The sequence below is a fragment of the Sordaria macrospora genome, chromosome 3 (genome assembly GCF_033870435.1).
Source record: "Sordaria macrospora chromosome 3, complete sequence".
NCBI lineage: Eukaryota > Fungi > Ascomycota > Sordariomycetes > Sordariales > Sordariaceae > Sordaria > Sordaria macrospora.
The window spans coordinates 2,739,345-2,767,100 of NC_089373.1; the positions used below are offsets into that span (position 1 = coordinate 2,739,345).

At 52.5% G+C, this 27,756-nt stretch overlaps 8 protein-coding genes and 1 non-coding gene across 9 annotated transcripts; 4 read left to right on the forward strand and 5 right to left on the reverse strand.

The window, feature by feature from the left end:
- Positions 1–199: 199 nt before the first annotated feature.
- SMAC4_03071 (uncharacterized protein) lies at positions 200–2,936 on the reverse strand. Its single transcript, XM_003349435.3, has 2 exons — positions 1,024–2,936; positions 200–933 (listed from the first exon to the last, which is right to left on the reverse strand). Exons 1-2 carry the CDS (start codon positions 2,478–2,480, stop codon positions 570–572), a joined length of 1,821 nt encoding a protein of 606 aa, XP_003349483.3. The 5' UTR covers positions 2,481–2,936; the 3' UTR covers positions 200–569.
- Positions 2,937–3,503: 567 nt separating this feature from the next.
- Positions 3,504–6,200, reverse strand: SMAC4_03072 (uncharacterized protein; the record flags this gene model as incomplete). The annotated part of the gene is made up of 2 exons (XM_003349436.2): positions 3,504–3,900; positions 3,980–6,200. 2 exons carry the CDS (start codon positions 6,198–6,200, stop codon positions 3,677–3,679), a joined length of 2,445 nt encoding a protein of 814 aa, XP_003349484.2. The 3' UTR covers positions 3,504–3,676.
- A 2,882-nt stretch (positions 6,201–9,082) lies between these two features.
- SMAC4_03073 (uncharacterized protein) lies at positions 9,083–10,116 on the reverse strand. The gene is made up of 2 exons (XM_066089884.1): positions 9,581–10,116; positions 9,083–9,525 (listed from the first exon to the last, which is right to left on the reverse strand). Exons 1-2 carry the CDS (start codon positions 9,705–9,707, stop codon positions 9,188–9,190), a joined length of 465 nt encoding a protein of 154 aa, XP_065946501.1. The 5' UTR covers positions 9,708–10,116; the 3' UTR covers positions 9,083–9,187.
- A 3,730-nt stretch (positions 10,117–13,846) lies between these two features.
- Positions 13,847–14,125, forward strand: SMAC4_03074 (uncharacterized protein; the record flags this gene model as incomplete). Its single annotated transcript, XM_003349438.1, has 1 exon — positions 13,847–14,125. The coding sequence occupies one exon, from the start codon at positions 13,847–13,849 to the stop codon at positions 14,123–14,125; it is 279 nt and encodes a 92-aa protein (XP_003349486.1).
- A 1,609-nt stretch (positions 14,126–15,734) lies between these two features.
- Positions 15,735–17,453, reverse strand: SMAC4_03075 (uncharacterized protein; the record flags this gene model as incomplete). Its single annotated transcript, XM_003349439.1, has 2 exons — positions 15,735–16,064; positions 16,122–17,453. 2 exons carry the CDS (start codon positions 17,451–17,453, stop codon positions 15,735–15,737), a joined length of 1,662 nt encoding a protein of 553 aa, XP_003349487.1.
- A 1,348-nt stretch (positions 17,454–18,801) lies between these two features.
- Positions 18,802–21,129, forward strand: SMAC4_03076 (uncharacterized protein). The gene is made up of 2 exons (XM_024655373.2): positions 18,802–19,592; positions 19,655–21,129. The coding sequence occupies exons 1-2, from the start codon at positions 19,172–19,174 to the stop codon at positions 20,224–20,226; spliced, it is 993 nt and encodes a 330-aa protein (XP_024511269.2). The 5' UTR covers positions 18,802–19,171; the 3' UTR covers positions 20,227–21,129.
- Positions 21,130–21,749: 620 nt separating this feature from the next.
- SMAC4_03077 (uncharacterized protein) lies at positions 21,750–24,182 on the forward strand (the record flags this gene model as incomplete). The annotated part of the gene is made up of 1 exon (XM_024655372.1): positions 21,750–24,182. The coding sequence occupies one exon, from the start codon at positions 21,750–21,752 to the stop codon at positions 24,180–24,182; it is 2,433 nt and encodes an 810-aa protein (XP_024511268.1).
- A 450-nt stretch (positions 24,183–24,632) lies between these two features.
- On the forward strand, positions 24,633–24,732 carry SMAC4_13498. The gene is made up of 2 exons: positions 24,633–24,670; positions 24,697–24,732. It is a non-coding gene; the product is annotated as a tRNA-Lys (tRNA).
- Positions 24,733–24,826: 94 nt separating this feature from the next.
- SMAC4_03078 (uncharacterized protein) lies at positions 24,827–27,448 on the reverse strand. The gene has a single exon (XM_024655371.2). It carries the CDS (start codon positions 27,407–27,409, stop codon positions 25,232–25,234), a length of 2,178 nt encoding a protein of 725 aa, XP_024511267.2. The 5' UTR covers positions 27,410–27,448; the 3' UTR covers positions 24,827–25,231.
- Positions 27,449–27,756: the final 308 nt, after the last annotated feature.

The following is a 27,756-nucleotide window of genomic DNA, read 5'->3' on the forward strand; positions in this document are numbered from 1 at the left end:
GTGTTGGTCACATTTTGTACCAAGTGTTACTTAGGTGTTGGCAAACGATGAGTTGACTGATGGCTGGTGACTCAAGATGGCAAACTGAGGGACCACAAGCTGGTCTGCGGTGTGGTGTGTGTGGTCGTAGGGTGAAACGGGAATGTTTCTTCAAGTAGCACAATCAGTAACCGACGCAGTGCCTGACTCTTCAGTGGGTGTTGTATCGCTGTCGACTAAGATCAGGGGTCAATCTGTCTCAACATTACTTCCTAGGTACATACAGTTAGAAACTCAGAAATGATATAAGCGAGGGTATGAAAACAGCAAACATGGAAGGGAACCAAGAAATAGCCAAACCACCATTTCTTTCCAAGCTGCCTTCCTCCTCCTCCTCCTCCTCTCCAAAATCCTCCAAAACCTCATCATTAATCCAGGAGAGAAAAGCAAAAATCATCTAAACGCCCAACAACTCCGTCATTACCAGTCATTAATTCATCAATATCATCTCTGGCCTCACTCTCCTCCTCTTTTCTTTCACGTCCTATTACCATCTCCATCTTCATTTTCTCCCTCATAACCACCCTCCATTAAGCAGTCAACTCCAAAACCCCCCACCTCCACCCCTGCAGGCCCTTAAAGTCCTCCTCACCCAACTCCCGTCCCCTCTCCACCTTGGCCGTCAACCTCTTCAGGCGTCTGCTCACCGTCTTCGCCGCTCTAAGGGATACCTCGTTGGTGAAGACGTACAACACGGCGAAAACCAGGAAACTCAAGCTGGCCAAACCGGGACGCCGAGCTTGCGTCAGAATCCGGTCGATCAACGACTTGGATTTTCGGAAGGCATATTCGGTTCTGTTATGGCCACGCTTGTGCTTGTGCTCGCGAGCATGTGCGCCCTTGTCGACGGTGGAGGGGCGGAAGAAGGATTTGACTAGGGGGATGAAGATTGCGCTGTTTCACAATTGTTAGTAAGTTTGGGCGGAAGAAGGTAAGATCGAGCGCAGCGAGGAAAAGAAAGAAAAAAAGGAGAAAAATACTCACAAAGCGCCACTCCACAAATACCGCCTCCACCGCGCCTTCTCCGCTCTCCTCACGATCTCCGCGACCCTTCCGCGCAACTCAATCAACTCATCGATCGCCGTGCTGGCCTGAAATCTCAGCTTCTCCTCAACCAGCGCCGCCTCCTTGCCGCTGTTGCCCGCCGCAATCTTGTAGGAAATCTGCCGCCGCTTGCGCTGCAACGCCATGTATTCCCGTAGAGAACACTCGGTTGCTTGTCGGTAGTCGCCCAGTTCCATTTGCGGTGGGTATCGTTCGGTGTCGCCATAGAGTAAGCCTTCTTCGAGTTCGGTGAGCTTGGCGGCGGTTTTGGTGGGCTTGGAAAGGGAGGATGAGGGCTTGGGGCCTAGGGCGAGACCGAGGGAGGGATGATGGCTAGGGCCGTGGCTGTGGCTGTTGCTGTGACCAAGAGGAGGAGGAGGAGGAGGAGGAGGAGAGAGCGCGGCGGGGCCGGGCATCATTTCGATGATGGAGCCGTGGCGGCCCGGGCCGATGCTGGGACGGGACGGGTTGGACGGGTTGGTTGCCCCTGGGTTGGGGTTGCTAACAATGGTGTTGCCATTCGGTTTGCTGTTAGTGGGAACGCCATAGTCGCTGTTGCCGGTGCTGCTGTTGCGGGGAGGAGGCGGGCGGATCGGTTTGGTGTAACCTGGGCTTGGAGGACGCTCGGAGCCGTAACGGGGATTATTGGCGCCGGGACGAGTCCGCCCATCGCGATCATACCGGTCGCGATCATCCTTGTTGGAGGGTAGAGAGGCCGCGGGACCGGGTATGGATTCGACTACGTCGGGACGGCGGCTGGTACCACCGCCGATGGCGTTCAAAGAGCCACCGTGATCGCCGTTCATGCCGCCGTTGATGGGAGCAGGAGCGGGAGGTGGACGACGAGCGAAGGAAGGTGAGCGTGGGTCGAGGGGTTCATCCAGAGGTATTTTGATAGCCCCGCCCGTGGGAAAGCCGCCAGGCATGCTGCCCTTCTTGTCGGGGCCATTGGAGCTTGCGGGTGGGTTATAGTTGCCGTAGGAAGGGTTCCTAGATCCGGGCGGGGAGTGACCGGGAACATATGATGGCTTGGAAGTGGGAGATACTGGGGCTGGTGGAATTGTGCCTGGAGATGGGGAAGAAGCTCTTCGTTGTGGTTGCGGTTCACGATCACGGTCACGGTCACCGGGGCGGTAGGCTGGGTCGGATGGCCGTCTCTTTGGATCCGAGGTGCCATTGGGAGCGGGTCGGTACGGTAGATCCTTGAGGTTGGTCGGGGGAAGCTTGAAAGTGGTTTCGGAGCCATTGGGCTTCTGGATGGTAACAGTCTCGTTGTTGTCTGATCGGTATGGCAAGCTGGCATCGGACTGGCGCGGATTATAGATTTGGTCGCGATCACCGGGACGCCTTGTCGGCGGAGACATGGTCCGGGTTGCGGGAGGCGGTGGAGGTGGCATTGAATATGGTAGGTGTGGTGGTTTGTTTCACGGTGACAGGTGAGCTAGTGAGTGGATGAGATGAAAGATGAAAACAAGCGGTAAATGTCCAGATGAAAAATCACGAGATATTTTAATTCATGGACTGTTGAAAAGAAATTCAAAGAGCTGAACAAGCGCCGGAGAGGACGGGGGGAACATGAACGGACCTGGACTGACCCAGACTTTAGAATCAGTGGATGCGCTCTCGCGTTACAGTGACACTGAGGCCGGGAATTTCAGAGGCTGGGAGACGCTGGAAGGGATCCGGACGATGTGAGTGGCCAGTTGAGCTGGAACTTGCATGGCAAGTGGGGATTCATCTCGAAGCCTAACCGCAATTGGGTTTTCAGCTGCGACAGGAACCACAATTCGGGAGCTTTGACCACCTCTGATCATCTCTTTTGGAGCTCCGCTTGCCCCAGCTTGATCTGCCAGTGAGTGGTCTGAGCTTCTGGAGACCAGGATCCTCTTTTGACGACGTCGAGGTCCTCTTCCTCTCATGATCATCATTTCACCACACTTCTTCACAATGTTGTTGTGATTCTCTCAACGAGCTCCAGGGCCCTTTAGTTACACAGCCGACTCTGTGTTCTCTAGTTACCCAATCACAATGAGATGGCCACCACATGTTTTCGGCACTGCGGTTGTGCCACCGGCACTCGTTTGACCATCACACCCTCTCCGTGACACTCGCCAGTCATCAGTCGCACAACTCGTGGAGGACCTTCTAGACTAGTAGGATCGAGTTTTATGTCACGGTGGCGTACAATGGAGATATTTGACACACTTCACCATCGATATGAGCAACACGAACGTCGATAGAAAACCGGCAATGTTCAAGTTAACTACCTCAGCCATATACTAGGGTATATACCAGCAGCCGTCCTGTTCTAAAGTCCCACCCAGCCCTTCCCTTTGCCCTGCGAGTCATCCTGACCATAACCGAATGCAAATGCTATTCCTCATGACAGCTCTCAGCTCTTTGGAGCTTGAAAACCCCCTTCACTCGCCCAAGAAACGATAACGACGCTGCCTGTCGCGGTGACGGGCCTCGCGACGACGGACCATCTCCTCAGCCGATGCGTACATGCAGGGCGGGCTCCGGGGCCTATAATCTTCCCGTCTGATACAGACCATCTTGCCGCCTTGCTTGAAGACCTTGTAGTCATCCCAGTTCACGCCGACGGATTCGTTGTCACCGTTGTCTCCGTTGTCATGCTCTGTTGCGATGACGGAAACGATAGGCTCTGTGGATGGGTTGGCTTCGTGGGAAGTAGTGGGGGTGTCGGGGGAAGTTGGAGTGTCGAGGCTGGCAGGAGCGTTGGGGCTGGTAGGAGTGTCAAGGCTGGTAGGAGTCTCGGGGCTGGTAGGAGTGTCGAGGCTGGCAGGAGTTTTGGGGCTGGTAGGAGTGTCAAGGCTGGTAGGAGTCTCGGGGCTGGTAGGAGTGTCGAGGCTGGTAGGAGTCTCGGGGCTATTACAAATGGTGGTGGTAGAGTCGGGAGTGACCTCAACCGGGACATCATCCTTCTTGAACTCACTCTCCATATCTTCGCCCGCGAAAGTCCTGTCGGTTTCGACTTGGACAAACTTCAGCTCGTCCAACACAACCTCAACCAAGTCCTTTATGGCGACTTGCATGTTCTTGTTAATGGCCATCTCGGCCAAGATGATGCGACCGATCTCTCCGATGGCTTCTCTGTGGCTCATCGGCTGTCCGAGCCAGGTAACAGGGGCATCTAGGTAGGCCTTCACGTTGTCGAGAAACCCGTTGTCGGAAGTCTTTGGAAGGGTTGTATCCTCCGAGACACTAGAGGTATGCTTCGCCGATACTTTGATGTTCGTGGCCTGCACCGCCTCCGCCTCCTCCAGTTGAGCATTAACCTCATCTCCCCGTTCCGTGATCGCCTCCTCCAGCTGAGCATCAACCTCATCTCCCCGTTCCGTGATCCATCGATCCGACAACACCTTGAACCAACGACCATCACTGGCGCAGCTCTTGAAAACGAGTCCCTCACCCTGTCTGCTGCTGGCTCTGGCGATCAGATCCTCATGAGACGAAGCAATACCTGTCACCTTGTGATACCCTAGAACCTCAACATGGCTCAGACCGTGGGTAGAGCAGAACTTTTGGACAGTACGAGGATCCCAGCGGTACTGGGTCTCGATGTTCCACACCGAATAAACGGTAAACGAGGGGGCAGAAGTTGGAGGCAGGCCGTAGTGGTTTCCGGAGATAGTGGGACCGACTACCTCCCCCTGGATAGCCAGGGCGCCACGATGTCCGTTTTTGTGGAGGTCCTCCAGGAGCGCTCCGATGTTGTTCTTGACAGCCACGGCCCAATATGGGCAGTCCTCGGAGAAAGGCAGGTCGACGTGCTTGCTGGTGACGCCAAATCTACCGCTCTCGAAAACGGAGTGGGCAACTGACTCGGCGCCGGGATGGGGTTCATGTAGCTGCTTGAAGTACTTCGACTGCTTCGGGACAAAGTAGCAGGTCATGCTTGTTCCGTCAACCTTGACCGACTCCTGGAAAACGATGTTCTTGTACTTCGGCTTCTTGAACAAGTTAGGGCAGTTCTGGACCCTTTCGATGTCCGTCTTTTGGATCCAGGACGGCTTTTTGACGATGGGAGCCGGAGGACTGTTCTTCTTGCTGGAGTTACCACCCTTTCCACCGTTGTGGATGCTGTTTTTGTTCTTCGACGGGCAGGGCACCGACGACAACAACGACCACGACGTCGGCAAATCGCCATACGGATCCCACTTAACCGCCCCCAACAAAGCCGAGTAGTCAACCAATTCCTGCTCCTCACCGTCACCTCCACCGTCACCGCCACAGCCACCGCCAAACCTCGCCAACCTCGCCTTCAACATCACATCATCATGCACCTCCGGAAAGTCCTTCAGATGAAAAACATGTCCCTGAGAAACGAACTGCCAACGCCGACACCTAGGAGGGCCAACAGTACGAGTACCGACACGAAACCACTTACGCCCGTCGTAAGTAATGGGGTTACCACCGACCTGCGCGAACAATTTGCTGTAGCGAGGCTGATCAGCAGGAAGGAGCGTGTCCGGCTCCAGGAAAATAACGCGGTGACCGGTCTCGAAGTTGACCTTGCTGGGCCTGGGCCGCTTGTTGACACCGACGGTCCAGCCGTCGATGGTGAGTTTGGTGTGATATTTGTTGGTGGCAGTGTCGATGGCGCTGATGCGGCGGACTGTTACCAGCTTACGGCTGTGGACGTGGGTTGGCTTGGGAGGGGAAGTGAGCTCGGGCTCGGGTTCGGGTTCGGGTTCGGGCTCGGGGGTGAGAGTGGGTGTGGGAGGGCCATGGTTCTGGTTGTCCTTTTCAGCGACATCGGTCGCCTTGTCCTTGTCTTTTCTGTTCTTCTTGGCGATGCCGATATGAATAATCTTGACCTCAAAGTCGGGGTTGTCGTCAACGGTGGTAGGGCTGCCGGCAGCAGGATCTGGAGAAGAAGGAGGAGGAGTGGGGAGACAATGACCAGAGGTCATGTTGGTCGACCTAATGACCTCGGGGGTGGTAGGAGGAGTAGCAAGAGGAGTAATGGGAATGGGAGTGGGAGTACAGGTGTTATTGTCGGTGATCCCTGACTCCTCCATGTCCTTGATGATTTCCGACAGGAAAGCCTTTGAGGCCGCTAGTTTCGCGGCGGGAATGATGGTTGACGGCATGTTTGTTGGCCGTTTGATGATAATTCGAACGTTTTCGATGAGTTTTGGATGAAGATTTGATGGTATATCTGATACTTTGTCGGGATTGGAGGAAGGAGTGGAGGAAAAAGTTGCCGGAGTAAGGAAGATTGATAGGTATGTGGTATGTGGTGTTTTCCACTTGTTAGTGTTGCAAGGTTGGTTGATGTTGAACGTTCGTTGATGATTTTGTCGGGATGTTATGTCAAGGACAATCTGAGAATAATTGAGCGTGTCGAAGCCGTGGGTGTTGCTGTTGCTGATAGTGAGTTTCTGACGCTGATGATGTTAGCAAATATGCCCTGGATATGGATGAGATCCCTGGTTTTTGTTGTTATTGTTGCAATGGAAGTGAGGATATTGGTTGGAGGTAGCCAGATACCAAGCAAAGACAAGCGTAAGCTGCTGGTTTTGTGGAAGTCGACTGGAAAAACAAGAGGAAATCTGGTGAGATCGAGGAAGAGAACCTTGAGTTCGCGAAGAAGGAGAGAGGATCTGCGCCTACGCCCCGCTGAAGCTGGCCGGCCAGCTGGAGAGGACGAGTCCAAAAAGTGAAGGCTAGAGTAGGACGACTCGCTGACGTTTGGAGTTCCACTCACTTACTGCGCTGTGGGTGATGGGGCAGTGGTGAGGTTGAAGATATAAAAAGGCAGGAAGATAGGTAAAGGAGCAGGAGAGAGAGAAGAAGAAGATATACCTCTCGGCTACGTAGCAGAAGCCAAGTGCTTGATTGCTTGTTCGTGGAAGGAAAGGGAGGCAGGAGTGGATCGTTCAAGGGAAAAAGAATGCGATTAAATACCTGACAGAGGAAGATCTTCAACTCCCCACCCAAAAACTTGGAGGCGAAGGAAGAGATGGAAGCCCACAGCCGCTTGCGTGTTGCGGTGAGAACTATCACCAACGAGTGACTAACTTGGAGGAGTGGTATCTCGGCAGATAGTTCACTGGGTAAGGTAAGATCCCGCTTGGCCAACTTGGAAGGTATTGAGAATTGGGATGAGATGGAACAACAGACGGGAGCAAACAACGTCGTGAACCCTTCAATTGGGTTTGACCGCAGTTGGGAGTGCTGGAGGGTGATACGGCCTCCTCCCGGATTTCTCCAGACTTCTTACTGGCCAATGGCTGGAATTTTTGAGATGAAATCGAGGCCAACCTGGAGTCTTGGACGGCTGGGAAGAGTGCTACGGGAGTTCAATACGATTGGGAATGCTCACGGGTGATGGGAAATTCTCTCAAGTGAGTTTTCCTCGTTGCCACTTGGCCGGGGATTGGGATAAAAGCGTGGTCGACTTCGACACCCTCGTCTAACCCGACTGCCCCCGCTATCTAGGACGAATGTCTCGGAGTCGAAAAGGCAGCCCAGTGTCCGTAGTAAGTCCGTGTACTTCGACTTGACGTGAAAACACCCTCCCACATGTTACGATGTGCCCCCACCAGAAGGTCTATGGAAAGTGGAAGCCAGTTGGCGTTGATTTTGATGCGTGGGTAATTGATTGTTACAGGCGAGGTCTTCGAACAGGCATCCTCGGAGCGAAGGGGTAGTATCGCACTTGGGGCCAGGCTGGCTCCCATTCACACCTAACTGAACTACAGAGGTGTATCTGGTGAAGTGTGTTGAGAAGGGCTGGATAAGGTAGTAATCAGAAGGCAAATGATAATGAGTTACAAAAAGAGCGGAACACATAAAATGACTGGAGTTCAGGGTGAGAGACCAATGTCAAAGTCGACGGGCGTATCGGGTGCTAACATTCTAATGCCAGTAGTAGCTGAGTAAGTCCCAAGTGCTGAAGGCGGGAGTGGACTATCAAAACAATTTTTATCGCCGCTTAGTGGTACTGAAGATGCGCTGGAGGGACAGACAAATATGAGCAGAGAAGGGGATAACGCATCGTCTCCCGTCATTTTTGCAAGAGATGAGTACCTTACCTATCAAAACGTGAGAACTGAAGCTGAGAAAGGAAAAGAAAAAGGCTCTTACCTTGAGTTGATCAATGAGTGACGAAAGTAAAAAGAGAAAATGGGGGTGAAGAAATTCTTTCCCCGACGAGAAATACTCCATTTTATCCTGGAGAAGGGGAGAAACCACAGCCGTGTTGTGCCTATTCAGAACCCAAAAACAATAGTACCTAGTGAGTACCTCTAGGCAGGATAGGTATGCATGTGAGAATACAATGAAACGGGCTTTTATCCGAAGTCCTTCGGCGTCTGTGCATCGCATCTATCGAGGTACTCGGCATCTCTATTGTGCATTTTACTCTTCTATACAACTGATTGTTGCTTGGCAACAGTGATTGACCCCGGGAGATTGGTAAGAGACTGATTGCTGAAACTTATCAATTGACCTTCAATAAGAACAATAAATGACTAGGTAGTGAAGACATTGTAATCCACAATAGAACACTCGCTTAGGGGAAGCGGTACACGCTCTTTCTGCTCTGATTTTGACCTGACCGCGGGTATTCAAAGTCAATGTACTGGGAATTCCAATTACTCGAGCGGCCATTTGTTTTGTCGATGATGCTTGAACACCCGGGGGCTTGACCAAGTGATCATAATGCGACTCGCAAAGTGAGTGCAAGGAATCTCTTCATTACCACCGTTTCAACGAGCCGCTTACATTGCTTCCTGCACATGACGCCCGGCCAAGCCAGCCCGCTGAAGTTTTGACGCAAGTTGACCTCCAGCTTAAAATCCATCCGCGTCTCCATCATCGTCCGTCCTCCAGGCACGATCCCTTCAACATATCCACCTCGAAGTCAACCTGTTGCCCGAAACAGAACCTACTAGGTGAAAGAGCAACGCCAGGCTCGACAATAAGGTGGAAACGTGGAACGAAGGAGACGAGTTCATGGCAGAAGGCATACTAAACTCCATACTCGAAAATGGAAAGATCAAGTATCTTATTAAATGGGAAGGCTACGGCCACGAAAGCAACACATGGGAACCCCCAGAATACCTCCTCAACTTCAAGAAAGAGATTGAGGATTGGCACCGTCAGAACCCTGACTGACCGAAACCGCCAGCTGTTCCAGAGAGCCAGGAGACATCGCATTCAGCTCCTGCACCCAGTCGGGCTCACCGGAACCCTCAACGACGAAGACGTCGCCATTAGACAGCTCGCTCCCACTATTCATCTCCTCCGCAAGATCCGCCATCCCGCGATCAAAATACTCCTTCTGTCGACGCAACGAATGTCTTTTCTGCTCGTGAGTACGGATCAGACGGTTATGAAGAACCGCAATCTCCCGCATCAAGTTTTCCTCCTCCTCCTCCAATTGACGAGATTTCTCTACCTCCTTGTCAACTAAATCAACAAGTCAGCATCACCATAGGCACTGTGAACCACGGAAATCACTCACAACGAGAGTCCGGATCAACGGACACATCGCAAGCGACCTTGCGACGAATGCACTCGCTGCACGACAGCGATTTCGAGCGATCAACGATGCAAGATCGGTTGTGTTGATGACAGCTGGAACACGGCATTATAGAAGCTCAACCAAGCTGTTCGATATGACGAGCGAGTCCATTAATGGACACCTTCTTCTGGGAAGAACGAGACGACGGGATTCTAGAGGCAGGCATGATGGATGGATGATGGAAAGAAAGGAAGAACTCACCGGAATCAACAGGGTAACACAGAAAGCAGGATCAGGAAAGGGAGAAGCGCTGGGGCACGACAGGCAATAAACCAGCGACCAACAGAAGCTGTTGGCACCCAAGCAACGGAAAATGGGCAAGTGTTATTATAGAATTACATCGTGGCGTTGAGGACAAAGCCACAGAAGAGGGGAATCGTGTTACGATCCAATCAGCGGACTTAGATAGATTGACCAATTAGATAGGACCCGGTCCCGGTGTCCCGAGTTTACGGGACCACGGGACAAGACTGAAGACCAGTATATAAGAAGGCCTCCCGGCCTTTGTTATTAGGGTTCTTCAGCAAGCAATAGCTATCACAATTTATCAGTACCTTTCGGCTACTACTCTGTTACTCTATTGTCCCAGCGGTAATTGTGACAAGGGCAGAGTTCTGGGCTTGGAACAGTAGTTCAATTCAGCTAATAAACTACTTTGGTCTCGAAAGCCTTGTTGAATCCTTTGAAGCCTTTCCATCCAGGCTGGGCTTCAAGGCCTTCTTATGCCAAAGAGGTTTGGTGCGTACTAAGGTACGTACCAAGCCTTGTTGCTTGAGGCCTCAGGGTATCTATATAGCGATCTTCATACATGCGGATCTTCCTGAGTGCGCTTCAACCATTCTACTTCCTTCTTCTGGCGCCGATCCTTGTTCGGTCGCTCTGATCCTTGCTTGGTTGCTGTGATCGCTTCTGTGATGACTGGGGATTGCCTCATCTCGCTTACTAGCGTCGTCGGCAGTTTGATGGTTGACTCGCTAGCCTGAAGGCGTCTAGAGGGGCTTGGGTAAGCAATGCTGGTAGCTGAGAGTCTGGCCAAAGTGAGGTTGAGCCTCGCGGCCTGCGGCCGCCGGACATTCATGAGGCTCATTCCAAGCGTTTGAGACTCTGCTGAGCCTTGCGATCCTAACCCCTGGACTGTGGGCAATGTCCGTGTGACAATAATACTCCTGTGCTTGTAACGGTTCGTCACATTGGGTTTCGACCAACCCGTTATTTTACGTCCGCGACAACTACAATCGCAACCACAGCAACCGCCTCCGTCGAAAAGTTTGCAGTTCCAAGAACAATTCTTCCAGCTACCACGACCGTTACGGGCGGAGGACACGGAGTTCCTTTTTGTTGGCCCATGTTTCGTCTACGGTATTGACGACGCGAATGGTCTGTTAGGCCCGCTACCAGAGCCATGGCGTGTCCAGGTGTTTGCCGATAAACTTTTCGTTTCGGGCGTTTATAAGTTCTTCAACCCTGATACCGATGTCCTGTCCGACGACGATCCTAGGCTGCCACCTCTCGATGGGGATAAATGGGAGAGGGTACCGAGGGGAAACAGAACTGGCGATGATCCCGTGATCTTCCAGCGTTTCAGGAACAAGTTGACTGGGGAAGTGATCAACTATAACCCCAGAATGGACCGTGATGCTCTGGAAGCCCGAGGGGTTCCCATCCGGGATTTCAACCTGGTTTAGTGGGCAGGACACACTACACAGCGCCAAAATGGCGAGGCGAGGGGGAATCTCACCTGCCACTGACATTCAGGACGGTAGAGGTAAGTATACATCGTTCTGTCAAAAATAGGTGACTGAGGCGAATTTACGTTAAGGACGAAGCACGAAATCTGTTTATTACCTTTTCATTCATTTCCTTGTATGTTTCTAGGTGTCCTCTGGTTTCATCTTCTTCATTCGATTTTCACTTCCTTATCTCCTTACAGTACACCAAAGGTCAGACGCAACAGCATGTAATTTCCCATTCTCTACTCCTATGTAGCAAGCAACTCAATTTCGTTACACATACAGATACCTACGCCCGCCCGACACATCAAGACTACCTACCTATACAACGGCCTTCAAGTTGGCAACAAGGACTTGGTGGATGACTTCCATCACACTGGAACTCGCTATCAACACACAGAATAACCGCATTTCCTCTTCCAACAAGTAAACACCCACAACTAACAGTCAAGCGGTAACACTTCAACCAATATACCTAAAATAAAATAAAAAGCACCCAAGTCCCAACCGAGAAGCAAAAGTCTAGATCAGTACATCTACAAAAAGTTGTAGACAACGATTAACCTACTGAACACCAGTACCCCAAACCCCAGACACTTGAACTTCAAAGCTCAACCCCCACCGCCACCACCACATTCACCACATTCACCACATTCACCACATTCACCACATTCACCACATTCATCACATTCACCACATTCACCACACTCACCACATTCACCACATTCACCACACCCACTCATACAACGAAACTGTCCCTCAGAGCATCCATGTTTTTCTGCAATCAATCATCAGCAACACGACACGGTGGCTGCAAGCTCCAAATCGCCAAAGACTTGCTCTCAATACATGTCATCGCTACCTACCTAAGGTACCTAGTCAAAACCAACTTCAGCCTGGAGTTACAATGGGCCCTGTACTGGCCCGGGCTTTGCCTGCCTTCATGTACCGTTCAACGCTCCCAATCCAGCCTCACAGTCTAGATGCTTTTGTATTCCGCCTTACCGGAGTTCTCTTTCGTGAACGGCAAGCCTGCCTCCATCCAATCCACTGTGCGACGCTTCCTCGGCTTGGTGACAATACCACCGCGATGGCTGACTCCAGAGATTAGACTAGACCTTGAGAACTTCACAAAAAGCAATGAGGTAGAAGTCGACCGCCAATCATATACAATGCCTGGGTATCTAGTGTTATCTAATGAGTAGTTCTCAGAGAGGGACATGGATAAGGTAAGCGAGGAGGTTATGCGGTTATCTACAATCATATCAATCCAACTGACATGTCTCGAAAGCAACCGGAAGTACCTCAGCCAGCCGGAAGTAGATGGTTCAGAGGGCAGCACAGCCCAGGAATGCACATAGGTGGTGTAGAGATGATCTACTCGACCAGGCCAGTCCCAAGTCGTGCGGAGGAACCAGAAGAATCCCAATGGAGGTATCGACGTCCTAATTCTCAATCCCAGTCAGTGTCCACCAATGAATGCTGCCTGTCGGTTGGAACTTGCGCACGCCAGCAGCACGGCCATTAGTGATGCCAGCCACTTTTGGCCAGCATGCCGGCGCAACCAACGAGGAGGGAGGGGTTTGATAAAAATACCTACATCTGGAGAGTGTCTAATGTGTTGGCTAGTGCATATCTGGTGAGTACCTTGAATAAAATACATTGACGGGTGCAGAGGAAAAGAAAAAAAGATTAAAAGAGAAAAAGACCTTCAAGTGACGTGGGGCTTCAAACATTACTGGGAATCTGGTCCCTCTCGTCCTATGTCATTAGGCACTGAGGCTCGGAGTGGTTCTTGTCGACGGTGAACGGCAGGTAGAGTACCATTTGCTATGGGGGGATGGAGGAGAGAACGATGCGGACAGCAGAGAATACCCCAAGCACGATTAATTTGCACCGGTCCAAAGGATTATTGGAAGGGCAGGAGGGGAACCGATGCTATGAGTGACGTTAAGGCTGATATGGGACGACAAACTCCCGAGGGAATCCATAGGATCGAATGAATGGACTTTCATCCGTTCTCGAACTCCTCTCATCATATTCTCAACCATTTCTGGTGTACCAATTTGGTCCTATACCAACCTCCTTACCCCTTCCACTCTCGACTTCTCCCTTTGACACCTCTCTTCTCAACCTCCCCTACCACTTCCGCCGCGTCTGTGCTCTGTCTAAGTGCTGGAAGCATCATGGGCGTTGAGGCGAGCAGCACGACGACAACGACTACTATACGCCCATGAAGGCTAGTACGTCAGCGCAACCGATGAGAGAGGGGAACATCAAAATGATCTTTGATGGAATTAGTTACAGAAATTTGCTGCTGGGTGGAGAGGAAAGGAAACACATAGAGAGGACCGTCCAGTGCTGGACCGGGGCGGCAATTAGGTACCCAGAAGAATGGAATCTCCTGTTCGAAAGCTGGACATTTAGTCATTTCGCAAAGCCACCAACATCCTGGATAATACCATAAACATCGGCAATGCATCTTGAGAGAGCGACCCGTCAAGTCAAGTACAACAAGTCACGCCGAGAACCGATCTGTACGGGACCAAAGCTGGAGGAAGGTGAAGATCGGCTTGTTGACTATCAAGGAGAGTCCGAATTCTGCGATCTCCCTCAGTGGGGTTCTGCACTCCCTGTTCTCGTGTCGGTTGTACCTTCAGAACGCCCCATGGAGGAAGACAATGCCACCGAAATCGACGAAGATGAGTACGTCGAGGCGCCTGAGAACCCGTCACCAGCTCCTCAAAACACCTGAGCAGCAGGTCAGCTCCGTGCAGACGTAAGAAAGAGAAGAATGAAGAAAGAATCAGCACCTTTTCTTGCACAGACAGGTTCATGATCAACCATTTCGTTCTCCCTCAGAAGCGGAAAGCAGATCCGCTCCTGCTTTGGTCTCAACACAGCACCACCGACCTCCTTCTCACAACACCACCCACTCTGACCTCTCTTCTGGCATCGCAGCTGCCGACCTCTCTCTCTCTCTCTCTCTCTCTCTCTCTCTCTCTCTCTCTCTCTCTCTCGCTGCCGCAAACACCAGCCAGCATACTCAGTGGCACTCCTACGCCATTTATTAGGTACCTAGTAGGTAATTCCAAGGCCCAGTCTCATAGACCAAGTACTACTCTCTCCGGGAGAAAGATTGCAAGGACCGCCAGAAGAAACCAGTCTCTGCGTACCTACCTAGGTAGGTATGTTTTTGCATCCCGTCCCTTGCCTGACCGAATACAATTCTCGAGAACCTGCCTGGCCCGACCCCGGCCCCTAAGATACCTAGGTAAGGTAGGTAACGACAAGGCCCTGAGCTGCCTTCCGGGCTGCCGGGCTGATAAGATATGATACGCACCACCCACAAGAAAAGTACCTGAGCTTGGTAGGTACCTTCGTCACAGCCGGTGGGACGGGACAGCAGAGTTGGCGAGCATCAATCGCACGGCGCAACGAGCATCTGCGACATTGCTTGCCAACATCGGCTAAGGATTATGGGATCATTACATCATGACTGCTTTTGCCAGCATCTTACAAATGGTGCCCAATAATCTGGTCTGGGCCCCTGGGCTGTTAGTTATAACTGTTTCGACGCCGATTCTGTACTTGTTCGATGTTTGGCCCCAGATTGACACCTGGGATTCTCATTGAGAATAGAGGGAGAGCGCCGGCATGCCGTGCGTCGGGAGGTATACTGGGATACTTATGTCGTCTGGGTCGAATTCCTCGATTAACCGTAATGGTCAATGCTGGATAGTGGATTCCGTGTATGTCTGAAGCTCTCGATGCCGGTGAGGTCCTTTTCGGACCGAGACCAGCCAAATGCTACCGGGGAATTGAGAGGATGGATGGATCTTCTTACAGAGCTGAGAAACAAGGCAGGAATGGAAGAGATGGAAAATATATCATCCCGGCGGGTAGCTTGAGGGGTCTTCTTCTCTTCCCTTCACTTCAGTTCTTCTTCACCTACCTGTACTTGCCCGGGGAGTCATCGTATTAATATCGGTACAATTCTATGGTCATTTCTCATTATTCATTGCTAATAATACATGGGTACTGGTAAATTCGACAAATAAAAGCCACGTTAAAATGCCAGAAGTTCTGTCAGGAACTGCTGTTTAAGATATCCGCAAAACATTATGTACGCATATAATAAAATTTTCTTCCCCATACCCTTTCTTACCTGTCCTCTGTAAATGTCAGTAAGCAGCTTGGTGACAACCTGACGTCCTTCCATCGTGATGTCGAACCCTCAATGTCCAGAAGGCATTCGGCTGATGAAGAAGTTCTAGCCAATAACATACCTCGTATAGTCAGTATACACGCTGATAACACCCCGAAACTAAAGTACTCTTCCAAAACGATCTCCGTCCATCTCTTCAGGGACAAGTCACGTCTTGGTCAAAGATTCTGGAAGGAGGCCGCGAGTGTCCAGACTCATCTCGGGCGGCCTTTTTGGCCAGATCTTGCGCATATTTGGATTTATTCCGGAGAATGGGTCCGTATATATACGTCAGGTAGACCGCCGCGACGAGAAGAAGGGAGATGGCGAACAGGATGGTATTGGCAATCTCCAGGTGCCTCTTCCCGCCAATGTTGCTAACAAACGGCGTTGCCGGCACCGTTAGGACACCGGCAAGGAAGTCGCGCGCCCATCCGTTGCCTCCGGTAGCAGAGGCTGAGTAGGGACCGTAGGCGCAGATCATATACTGTTGAATGTTTGATTAGCTTGTGTATGCTTGGCGCGAAGGGGAGAAGGTACTCACATCAATGGTCGCCATGTAGATGGAATAGTTTGCAATGCCAATGATCATGGAGCCAATCATGGTTCCAATCCAGTGGATGGGTGGCCCGCTACAAGTCCAGGCAAAGATGATCAGGCCAATGGGCAAGCATGGCGCAGTCCAGAGAAGCCACCATAGTCGAGACTCGTACTGCGCATGCTCATCATGGGGCTTAAGATCGCGTGCCCTCTTGTTGCGCTTAAAAGCTGGTAGGAAAGACAGCCAGGCGATCAAGTACCCCAAGCCAATGGGGATGAAAGCGAGGCCAAGCTGGATCTTGGAGAAGCCCCATTGATTGTAGACCAGAACCAAGGACTGGATCTGCATGAAGATGAGGGCATCGGAGAATCCTGACAGTAGCGAGAGAGTGAGGACAATCGGCTCTGTAACAAACATTTTAAATGGACGAAGCCAGGTGCGCGTCAACTCCTTCCAGCTGAGACGCTGCAGGATGGGGTGAAGCTCATTGGGGCCGTAGAGACTGGGCGCAATGCCTGACTCTCTGCGCCTCTTGGCTATTCTGTCCAGCAGGATACTAGTCCTTGTCTCTGGAACACACAATAGGTGAAGAAGCTGAACAAAGCCGCCAAAGATCAACTGGATCCAGATGCACCATCTCCAGTCCAGATACGTCTCGACGAAGCCGCCAATGATGGGGCCTAGGACTGATCCGCCGACCGAGGAGAAGACGATGTAGGAGACGGCAACCTGCTGGTGAGCAGGCTCGTACATGTCGGCAATCATGCCGAGAGTGACACTGCCACCAGCGCATGACAGTCCGCCTAGGGCGCGGCCGACGAGGATGGTTGCGAAATTGGGAGCGAGGGCGACTGGGATGGCCCAAATGTTGACCAGAAAGAGCGAAGCCTGCAGGACCTTTTTGCGACCAAGCTCTTCGGACCACGGCGCCCAAAGCTCGCACCCAAAGGCATAGGTGATGAGGAAAATAGCTGCGCCCCAGCGGGCCGTCTGAAGGCTAATGCCAAACTCTTCCGAGATGCCGGCAAGACCGTTCGAGTACAGCGACGTGTTGAAGTTCATGGATGTCTGGACGAGGAAGATGACGGTGAGGATCATCCATTTCGTGGACGGCGAGTAACTGTACGGGAGTTCGTCGTAGGCATCCTTCTTTTTCAGTTCGATCTTAACTCCCAGACATGCTCCCTCATGGACTTTTGCATCACCACGGGAATTTCTGTTGGAAATGGAGTCTGAAGGGTGTAATGTATCTGCATCTTCTCCCAGTTGTGAACAGATATCACCCTTTTCCTTATCCAATTCATTGGGCGGTGGTCGGTCATGGAGGGCGTGCATGACGTAATTTTATAACTTTCTGCTGGGTCGAGCTCAGGGTCTTTGAAGGGTCTGGAAAACCGAAGTGGTCTTCTGTCGGTGCGTGTCAAGGAGCGTCGAGGAAGAAGTCGAGATGACAGGCGCCGACTGACAAAGGGACAGCTCGTATGCGAGTAACTATATACAGCATAGGGCAGAACGCTCCACGGGATTCTAGCATCAGCTGCGCTTCAAAGTCGGCTTGGCGTGGAGGATTGTAAACATATGACGGTGTCACCATGCGAGTACTGAGTCGTGTTGTAGAGATGATGGTATAAGGGGGGCGAACAGCTATTGTTTGGGTCTGGGATAGCCTATATCAATGTTACAAGGATGAGGAAGAAATAGAGGAGGAAGAGGCGGACGAGCAGACCAAGTTCACCGCGATATGGGCGAGTTTAAAATAAGGGGGAGTAAACATCGTGGAAGCTCGTGAAGCTGCTGGTTTTGACCGTGTGACTTTTTTTTGCTCTAAGCTGCATCTTGCTAGTAGGTAGGCGCATGGAGAAGTATAAAGACATGACGCTCGACGACCGGAGATAAATCACCGAGGTAACTAGCAGCTCACGGGTTCTGTTTCTGGGGTTGAGAAGGACGTTCGGAGTTGTGAAGTTGGAGAGTTTGGAGAAATGGTGGAGAGAACTGGGTTGATAAAGGGACCTAGTCCCTTGCTCGGCAGCTATGTACCCCGGAGCTTTTACAGTTAGAGGCACATCGGTCATATGGGTGAAATCTGGGGTACAGGCCGGACCATGCTAACAGAGCGGACTGTACGGTACTTGGCCAGGTTCAACTGGTGCGTGCACTTCTTCCTCTCATCTCACTTTTCCTCGTCTTTTCTCTCAAGTCAAAAATACCCCAAGTCCGCCAATTGATTTGGACCTGCTTCACCTCAACTCCAATCATTGAGGGTCCATTATTCCTCCGTCAACCACCACCTTGACCCTTGAAGGTGTTGTTTTTATTGTGATGCAATCATCCGATCCCGGTCGGCACACGGCGTTTACATTGGCCGATGTGGTCGTACACCCGGGATGCATCGCCAATGTGGAAGAAACTGGAACACGGCACGACGGGATGCTTCCCTCTGTTGTTGGATGCTGCCGGGCGCCCGTCGGAACCGAGTAAGCACAAAACACCCCATAAAGGCTCACAGCTATTTGTCGCTACCACTACGGCCTAGGTAACACCATTGCGGTTTCTGATCCACACAGCTGACGGTGATCGTCTCCGCCCTCGCGTGTTGTCAGCTCAACTTTTATTTCTCTGTTGGTCGACGTTTCCAGGGCAAGTGACACAACGGGCATCCAATGTTTACCCTTTCACAGCTGCCGTCCCTATCAGACGGGATGGCAACCCCCTTGTCCTATCCCTTCGGCTCAGGCAGGTCCGGGTCAAGACATTCACTTGGCTTTCAGAATGCCTGGCTGCTTTAAGAATGCGCCCCTCCTGGACTTCCCCAGGGCAAGGTCCGAAATGCCGTGAACCTTAGTCCTTGTGAACCCTTACATCCCGCATTTAGACCTACATCATAGCCCTATTTACGACGCAGAAGGAGCTGCTGGTCTCGCCCGATTTTCCGAAGCTTCAAGCAAGCCATCACACCCAGACGCACCTCTCCGCGCCGCGCGCCACTCCTGCTTTGACTACGGCTTATTAAAGGACGACCGCATCCCCCCGCTCGCGCGCCTGTGTTCAACATGCCTCCCTACTACAGCCCACTCAAATTCAACCCGAAGAACTTCCTCCGTCCTCTCACCCTCAGGGCTAGTGTAATGAGTACTCAAGTTGCTGTCGCGGCTGGTGTTGCGGGCCTGGGAATCTACGCTTTCTACCTGAGACGGAACGCAAGCGGAAGCGCAACCGGAGCTGCCCTCGCAACCAACATGGACGCCAAAGATCTCAAGCCGGGCAAGCTGCCTCTGTCAGGCTTTGGCTTCCACAGTTTGCGCCTACACAGCACCGAGCTCGTCAACCACAACACAAAGAAGCTACGCTTTGAGCTGCCTGACTCCTCTCAGCCCAGTGGTATGGGCCTCACCTCCGCTCTTCTGACCATCTCCTTCCCCAAGGGACGGTGGCTTCCGGTTCTCCGTCCCTACACTCCCACAAACGACCTGAGTAAGTCTATTAGTACCCCTTACGTTTTTCCCGTCAACCCACTAGCTAACACTCACCACTAGACGAGCCCGGCTACGTCGAGCTCATGGTCAAACTCTACCCCGGCGGCAAGCAAAGCACTCACCTGCACTCCCTCCAACCCGGCGACACCCTCACCGTGGCTCCCATTCCCGAGATGAAGTGGACACCCAACAAGCACCCGCACGTGGCCATGATCGCCGGCGGCGCCGGCATCACCCCCATGTACCAGCTCATCCGGGGAATCCTGACCAACCCGGCCGACAACACCCGCATCACGCTGATCTGGGGCGTCAACACGGACGAGGACATCTTCCTACGCGACCAGCTTGATAAGCTCAAGGAGAGTTACCCTGGCCGCTTGAAGACTGTTTACGTCGTTTCTCAGCCTGGTGCGCAGTCCCCGTATCAGAAGGGGTACGTGACTAGGCAGGTGCTGGAGCAGGTCGGGCTCGGCGGTGAGGCGGCGAAGGCGAGCAACGGGACAAAGGTGCTGCTTTGTGGACCGCCGGCTATGGAGAAGGCGTTGAAGGGAACGAAGGGGTGGGTGGGTGGTGGGAAGAAGGGTGTGTTGCAGGAGTTGGGCTATACACAGGATCAGATTTACAGCTTTTAGATGGGAGTCAGCGAGGCAGAGCATGTTTGCATGGTGTGAATTTGTGATGGATGGGGGTTGGCGGGAGCTTTGTATCATGAGTGGTGAGAAGGTATTGGCCGATACATGTCGAAGCCCTAGATGTTGTGATTTATACCAAGATTGTCCTTATTTGCTCTGTTCAAAGCCATTTGCAAACAAGTGTTTTCACTCTGGTGGTTCCAAAGTTGGAACTGGCAACCCTATTCCTCATTTTGCCTGTTAGTTATGGGTTTCATGGCACCACAGCAAATGCTCTTTTGGGGAGTTTGCTTCCCATGCAGTTATATGTGATTTTGCCTGAGATCTTCAGATAAGTTGCTGGCAATACGGGCCACAACTTCAAGGGCATGCGAAGAGGTATACTTGTGTATAAAGTCATATGTGACGACCGGCCCTCAGCCTTGCCGTTACAGCTCTTCTTGAACTCCATTTCGGTTCATCTTTCGTCCGATCTCATCTCGACTGACCTCCAATGCACTTCGGTCCCCTTGTCCGATTTACCACTGTCACGTCTTGCGGTTACCGCTGAGTATGATCATTAATGTTTATCTTGTCGAAAGGAGGTCGTAAAAAGAGACCGAATAGGTCATGATCAGGGCGCATTAAAGCGTCTCTCTTATTCTCTCAAACCTCTACTAGCCTCTAGGCATCTTCTACCTTGAAGAGATTCCTGATGGACTCTGTTCAATGTATTTCCAACTTGCTATAATCCCCACAATAGTTTTGCGGCGGTAATTTCTAGCCAAAGCGAGGTATTTTGGACTGTCCACGTTCGATTATTGTTACAACTCCTTCGCCTTTCGGACACTCATTGACTACCACAGGCTGAAGGGACTAGCTAATCACCCAGAGCTAACTGCCAGTGAAGATGGATCTGTATAAAAGTTCTGCAAATGGCAACAGGTAGCTACGAGGTGAGGGACACAGCAACATTATTCCAACCATTGGTACTATGCCTAAGAAATCTATTGATGGGAAGTCAAATAATGAAGTTTCAGCAACTCCCTACTCAACATCGTCTTCATCAGTCCCAAATGTATCCAATGGGGGGATCCGGACAATACGGTAGACAGTCTATGCGCACCGGATTATGGGATTTTCAACTAGACCAGGTCTTCTTCGCACTTGAAGTGCAAATTAAGGTTGATGGCAAATGAAATAACATGTGTACAACATCATCATTCTCCGGACTCAAGCATTGATGTTGTCCTTCTGGTGAAGAGGGCGGATGAATGATACAGGGACAGTGCGAGCTGATACGGTCCACTTACACAGCGGGAGCCCCACTTTGATCTGGCCAAGGACCCAATTCCACTTTCAGTATAACGGCGCGGAGTGCCAGTCCACTGAGGGCCACTGTGTTGCGGGGATCGACATGGACGTTGAACTTTTTTTCTGCCAATTCCCAGACCATTCGTCTTCCCATACAATCGAATCTCCCCATTTCCAATTGATCTTTGCCAGCGCCACCACACCCCTTTTTTGCAGAAAAATCAATCAAAATGGCGGACGATGGCATGTTCCTCAACTTCGAGATCGGAGATGCTCCGATCAAGCAGACCGTCAAGTACACGGGTGGTCGTTGGAGGGACAGAGTCAAGGCGCAAAAGGGCGAGAGGGGTGGAAATGATCAGACAAAAGAGGCCTCGACAGGGCGACGAGACGACTACTATGCGAACAGAGGCGCAAAACGTCAACGGACAGAAGATGGCGACTCAGGCAGATTCTCAAAGACCCCACGAACAAGCAATCCCGCCCCGAGAGGCCCGGCGCCGCCCCCGACACATGCCATGAAGACCGGCCTCGTATCGTCGCGACTGTTTACCTCGAACCCCGTTCCCGTAACCGACTTCGAGGAGGCTGAGGTTGAAGAGGCCGAGCCAGCACAACCCTCGAACGCTCCCCTTACTGCCGAAGCAGAGAACTTCCTGTCATTGGGTCTCTCCCGACGTGTATCCCAGCACCTGGCCACGAAGCTCGAGATGAAGGCCCCGACAGCCATCCAGAAGAACACGATACCACAGTTAATCAAGGAGGATACCGATGCCTTCCTACAAGCCGAGACGGGTTCCGGAAAGACGCTAGCATACCTCCTCCCCATCGTCCACAGGATATTGGCCCTCAGCCACAACGAGGATGGTACCCCCAAGGCCACCAAGGTGCACCGCAACTCGGGACTCTTTGCCATCATCCTTGCGCCCACCCGCGAACTTTGCAAGCAGATCTCTGTTGTGCTTGAAAAGGTGCTGCGCTGCGCTCCATGGCTGGTGTGCACCACGGTAATAGGTGGCGAGAGCAAGAAGTCCGAGAAGGCGCGCATCAGAAAGGGTGTCAACATCCTGATCGCCACCCCCGGTCGCTTGACGGATCATCTCGACAACACAAAGGTTCTCGAAGTTGGTACTGTCCGTTGGTTGGTGCTCGATGAAGGCGATCGCATGATGGAGATGGGTTTCGAGGACGATATCAAGACCATCGTCGGCAAGATCAGGGCGGGTACACTACAGAAGAAGAATGCCGAGGGTGTGGTTCTGGACGGTGTTCTCCCTTCGAGGAGAGTCACGGTTCTTTGCTCGGCTACCATGAAGATGAACGTGCAAAAGCTGGGCGAGATCAGTTTGGAGGACGCTGTTCACATCACTGCTTCCAAGAGCGACATGGAGAAGGATGCGGAGACTGGTGCCGTTGAGACGGCGTTCTCTGCGCCCGCCCAGTTGAAGCAGGCCGCTATCATCACACCCGCCAAGTTGCGCTTGGTCACGCTTATTGCGCTGCTCAAGTCAACTTTTGCCAGGAAGGGCTCGGTCATGAAGGCCATCATCTTCATCTCGTGTGCCGACTCGGTCGACTACCACTTCGAGCTCCTTAAGTCTACCGCACCGCGCGCTGAGCCCGAACCCAAGCCCGAAGGCGAAGCTCCCACCAAGCCGAATATCCACATCGAGACGACCGTCGGGCCAGCAACATACATCACCTCCCCAGCTAACCCTACGGTGATGCTACACAAGCTCCACGGTTCGCTCGCTCAGCCCGTCCGTACCGCCACCCTGAAGGCCTTCAGCGAGTGCAAGGACCCCGCCGTGCTCATCACCACCGATATCTCCTCCCGTGGTCTCGATGTTCCGGCTGTCGAACTCGTCATCGAATACGATCCGGCCTTCGCCGTGCCCGACCACATGCATCGTATCGGTCGTACCGCGCGTGCCGGTCGCGCCGGTAAAGCTGTGCTCTTCCTCCTTCCCGGTTCCGAAGAAGGCTACATCTCTATTCTGCCCAAGTCGACCCCCATCGCACCCCAGCTCTACGACTCTGTGCTGCAAAAGGGCTTCGCCACAACCATCAACGTGCCCGGCACCGAGTCCGGCATTCTCGAAACCGATCGTCAGTCATGGGCCTCCCGCGCCGAAGCGCTCCAGCTACACTTTGAGCAGCGTCTCCTCGCCCCTCTCCCCGGCGCCACGCCCGCGTTCGAATCCAAGAGCGAGAAATTCGCCGCCTCAAAGCAAGGCAAGAAGGGTAAGAAGGATGCCAAGAAGGACGAGAACAAGACGCCCGACAACCCGCTCCTCGTCTCGGCCCGCCAGGCTTTCCGCTCGCACATCCGCGCCTACGCCACGCACGTCCGGGAGGAGCGCGTCTACTTTGACATGACCGCGCTACATCTCGGTCACATGGCCAAAGCCTTTGGGTTGCGCGAGGCGCCCGGTGGAATCGGCGGTGGTGTATCCAGAAGGACGCACAGGCCTGTGCAGCCTGGTGATAAGACAAATAAGACGAGCAGGTCGGTGGGCGATGGTTCTTCTACGGTCAGGAAACCGAGAAACGAGGATGATGATAGGGACTTTGGTGCGGCGGATGAGGATGCGGGACGCAGGATGAAGGAGAAGATGATGAAGATGATGGGTAATATGGCTAGCGAGTTTAACTTGGGTTAGAAAGCGAAGCCTGCACTGGTTGCGAAGGGAAGGGGAGGGTTGGACGATGGATGGAATGGAACAAAGTGCATTATTATCAAGCCAGAGTAAGGTACTAGGAACATATACCCCGGGAGAAGGAGAAGAGTTTTGAAGAGGATGTGGTTGTGGGAATGGGAATGCAATAAAAGCTGGATATTTTTTTTTCCTTTATTCACACACAGGAGTCCGAACTCAGAACTGGTTGATAATTTGGATCTGTTGGTTTCTTTCCTTTGTCTGTTCCGTTCAACAACAACAGCAAGAATTTGGCAGACAGCTGGCAAGGGAGGGGGTGGCTTGTTTGTTGGTTTGTTGGTTTGTCATGATGGTGCTCGTAGTGTTTCGTTTCGCATGAAAATGTTTTGCCATAGGGCACAAGGTCCTCCCACGTTTATGAGTGGACTTTCCGCACGGCCAATCACACAAAAAGCCCGCGTGGCGCAATTGGTTAGCGCGTCAGACTTTTAAGAAACCTTGATCGGTCTTCTAAGCCATCTGAATGTTGCGAGTTCGAGTCTCGCCGTGGGCGATTCTTTTTGCAACTTTTTGCACTTTTTTTTCTTGCCTCGTATTAACACTCCGACAGGTTTCTCTTTCTCTGTCGTTTGTAAAATCTTTAGTTTTCCTTTGCCCATCACATTTATAATCGTCTCGAGTGTTGCTGTTGATCGGTTTGTGAAGCTCGTCTCATCTACCATACGTCATGTTTACATGTGATTTGAAACATGTACAACATCCATCATTTTGTCAATGAAAATCTTTTCTCACGCGAACAAACTCCGTCATCCGGACGGATCCCAACTAACCCCAAAAGAAACCAAATCCAAAGATGTCATCCCACTGTCGGGACCGACGGGCACCCGCCTTTGGATGTCTTCCATTCTCTTCTTCTCCAGAAACATGGCGACTTTTCCCAGTCAATTGGTTGCCTCCCCCACCTCAAGCTCCTCAAGCTGCGACTTACGGAAACCGTAATTCCCTCCAAGTGCCCGCGCACCCGACAACTGGACGGTTTTCATGAACAGCAATCAATCCTCAAACGCCCTTAAACCCATTCCCGGCAACACACCAGCAATATGTTTTCCCAACAACTCATCATAAATCGCTTCACCCCCGGGTAACCGATGAATCAGCCCTCTGATCCACTCCAGATCTTCCCTTTCTTCTCTTTCTTGGAGGTGCATTTCCCTCTCCTCCTGCCCCACCCTTGTCAGTAATGACAACGACCCTAACGTCGGCCCAGAGACCGCCAGAGACCTCCGTCGATCCTCCAAAGGCACCTTTGCCAAAACATCAACCATGGCACACGCGATGTCAAATACCTTCTCCGTTAATCCGACGCCATGGATGCGGATGCTCTCGAGGGGAAGGGACTTGGTGACGAGGACGAGTTCGTGGGCGATGGAGAGGGGGTGGTGGTAGGTTAATGACTCTTTCACCTCTGCACCACCAACGGCAGAGGAAGCGACTGTCGTGGCGGGACGAGGAGGAGGAGGGATCAATAACCCGATGCGCAACCGGATCTGCCAGAGGATCACGCGTAGCCAGAGTTGGGTGATTTTCAGGTTGGCGACTTGGGTCGTGTGGAGGTGGCCGGTGGGGAGCAAGCAAGGAGCTTGCGTTGTTGACGTCGGCGACACACAGGTGGAATCGACAAGTCGTCCATCGGGCGACATTGATGGCAGGGATACTGGCCCCATCCCCGGATCCGAACCGAGACCCGTCCCGGAACCAGTCGTCGGACTCAGACTTGGCCCGGGCACCGCCTCCGCAATTGAATTCTCCACCACATCCAATGGCCCCGCCACCAGTGCCGGACTTCCAAATGCACTTGCCGTCATTGTCACCTCCTGATTCAACAACGCCATAAACCCCGTATCCAGCGGCCTGAACAGCGCTACCAAGCTCGCTAACCCGGCAGACTCCGGGTCGCTACGGAAATCCAGCGATGGGGTGGTGGGAGTAATCTGGAGCGTTATCGGCCTCCGATACCTTATCCCATGCGACCGTTCGCTCACCAGCAACACCCAAAACAACCGGTCTGCGAGTACCTTTCTCGTTCTTGCCACCTCCCTACCCTCTCCATCTCCTCCTCCCGGACCAGGACAGGAGTCAGCATCATCAACCCTCAAAACAACCCACAAAGTGCTCGCCTCCCTCAACCAAAAGAACGCCTGGCTATGATGAAACGACACCGCATGACATGCGTACAAGAAAAAGGTGATCAGAACCCTCTCCAGAGTTGGAGCAAACCTTTTTTGTGCACCATGCGCACCACCCAGAGCCAAAGCTCGGTGATGGCTGGCTTGCGCCTCTTCGAATAGCAGCCGGCCGTAGACGGAGTTAGCGTGTGGGATTCCATGCGAGGTGAAGAGGTGAGTGGTGGGGTGCTCGATCTGCAGGAGGATCAAGGCGCAGAGAGAGGTTAGGAGGGTTTGGGCTTCTGTGCTTCCATTCTTAGAGGTCTGCGAGGAGGAGACGTGAAGGAGGTGGTCAGCATAGGAAGGGGTAAGGATGGGGATGGTCGGGTAGAGCCGGGAGAAGAACCGGGAGATGCAATGGTCGAGTACTGCCTTGGGAAGAGGGTTGGTGTTAAGTTGGAGGTGATGTTGTTGGATCTGGTGAGGTGAGCTGGCTGATGCTGTACCGCCCACGAGAGGATAATTCACCAAACTCTCCGGGCTGGCTGGGAGTTGGGTGAAGGACCACGTTGTTGCACCTGCTGCTGCTGTAACCGGCACAACTCCGGCATGAAGCCGGGGCAGTACTACATGTGTCTGTGTCTGTCTCTGGGAGTGGGCCTGGGGGTGACGTTGTTCCCCGTGTTGCCGACTTCCACTCTGATGACATTCAATCACCATCTCACTCCGGAGACATTGGTCTTCGAGTCCGACTCCGATACATCTCTGACACGGCCTCGACTCGCTACATCCCTTTTGCAGCCTCCTGCATCGCTGGCATGCTTTGGAGACTTGGGCTCTTTTCTTTTGTCTTCGTACTGGACCTGGACCTGTCGCTGGTGGGATGTCACCGTGATTCGACGGCATCGACGCTACCGCATTGGACGAGGATGAAGAGCCGCTTGTGGGTGCGGTCGCGGGCTGAACCGAATGGCCAGGAAGCGCAGGCGCAGTTGCAACAACGGTGCCGTCGGGGACATGTCGGTTGACGACAGTGTTATCGTCGTCATAGTCACTCCCACCCATGTCGTCGCCTGTCGCCTAATAACGCCGTCTTACTTTCCCATGGTGCGTTTTAATGATGCCGCCGGTGCCGGTCCTGCCCTCTCCCGTGTCCCGTCCCTTGTCAGAAAATCGACCAAAGACGTGCTGCCCCGGTTCTAAGGGAAAGAAGCGAGGTCAATTCTATTTCTGGCAGAGCTGGTTTACGGTTTGGCTCAGTTTGAGTGACTGACTGTTATCGACAGGCAAAAGATGTGTGGTGGAAAAGGGGAGAGAAGATTGCGCGGGCCTAGAATCTGGAATGTACGTGGTGGTGTGATCGGGTGCTGATCCCTGGTTGCCGGACATCTTCCCCAATGAAACCTTGCCTT

Coding starts and splice junctions, on each gene's coding strand:
- SMAC4_03076 (XM_024655373.2), top strand. CDS start 19,172: ATGCCTCCCTACTACAGCCCACTCAAATTCAACCCGAAGAACTTCCTC. Junction 19,593..19,654: donor CACTCCCACAAACGACCTGA/GTAAGTCTATTA, acceptor ACTCACCACTAG/ACGAGCCCGGCTACGTCGAG.
- SMAC4_03071 (XM_003349435.3), bottom strand. CDS start 2,480: ATGCCACCTCCACCGCCTCCCGCAACCCGGACCATGTCTCCGCCGACA. Junction 934..1,023: donor TATTTGTGGAGTGGCGCTTT/GTGAGTATTTTT, acceptor ATTGTGAAACAG/CGCAATCTTCATCCCCCTAG.
- SMAC4_03078 (XM_024655371.2), bottom strand. CDS start 27,409: ATGGGTGGGAGTGACTATGACGACGATAACACTGTCGTCAACCGACAT.
- SMAC4_03073 (XM_066089884.1), bottom strand. CDS start 9,707: ATGCCGTGTTCCAGCTGTCATCAACACAACCGATCTTGCATCGTTGAT. Junction 9,526..9,580: donor CGTTGATCCGGACTCTCGTT/GTGAGTGATTTC, acceptor TTGTTGATTTAG/TTGACAAGGAGGTAGAGAAA.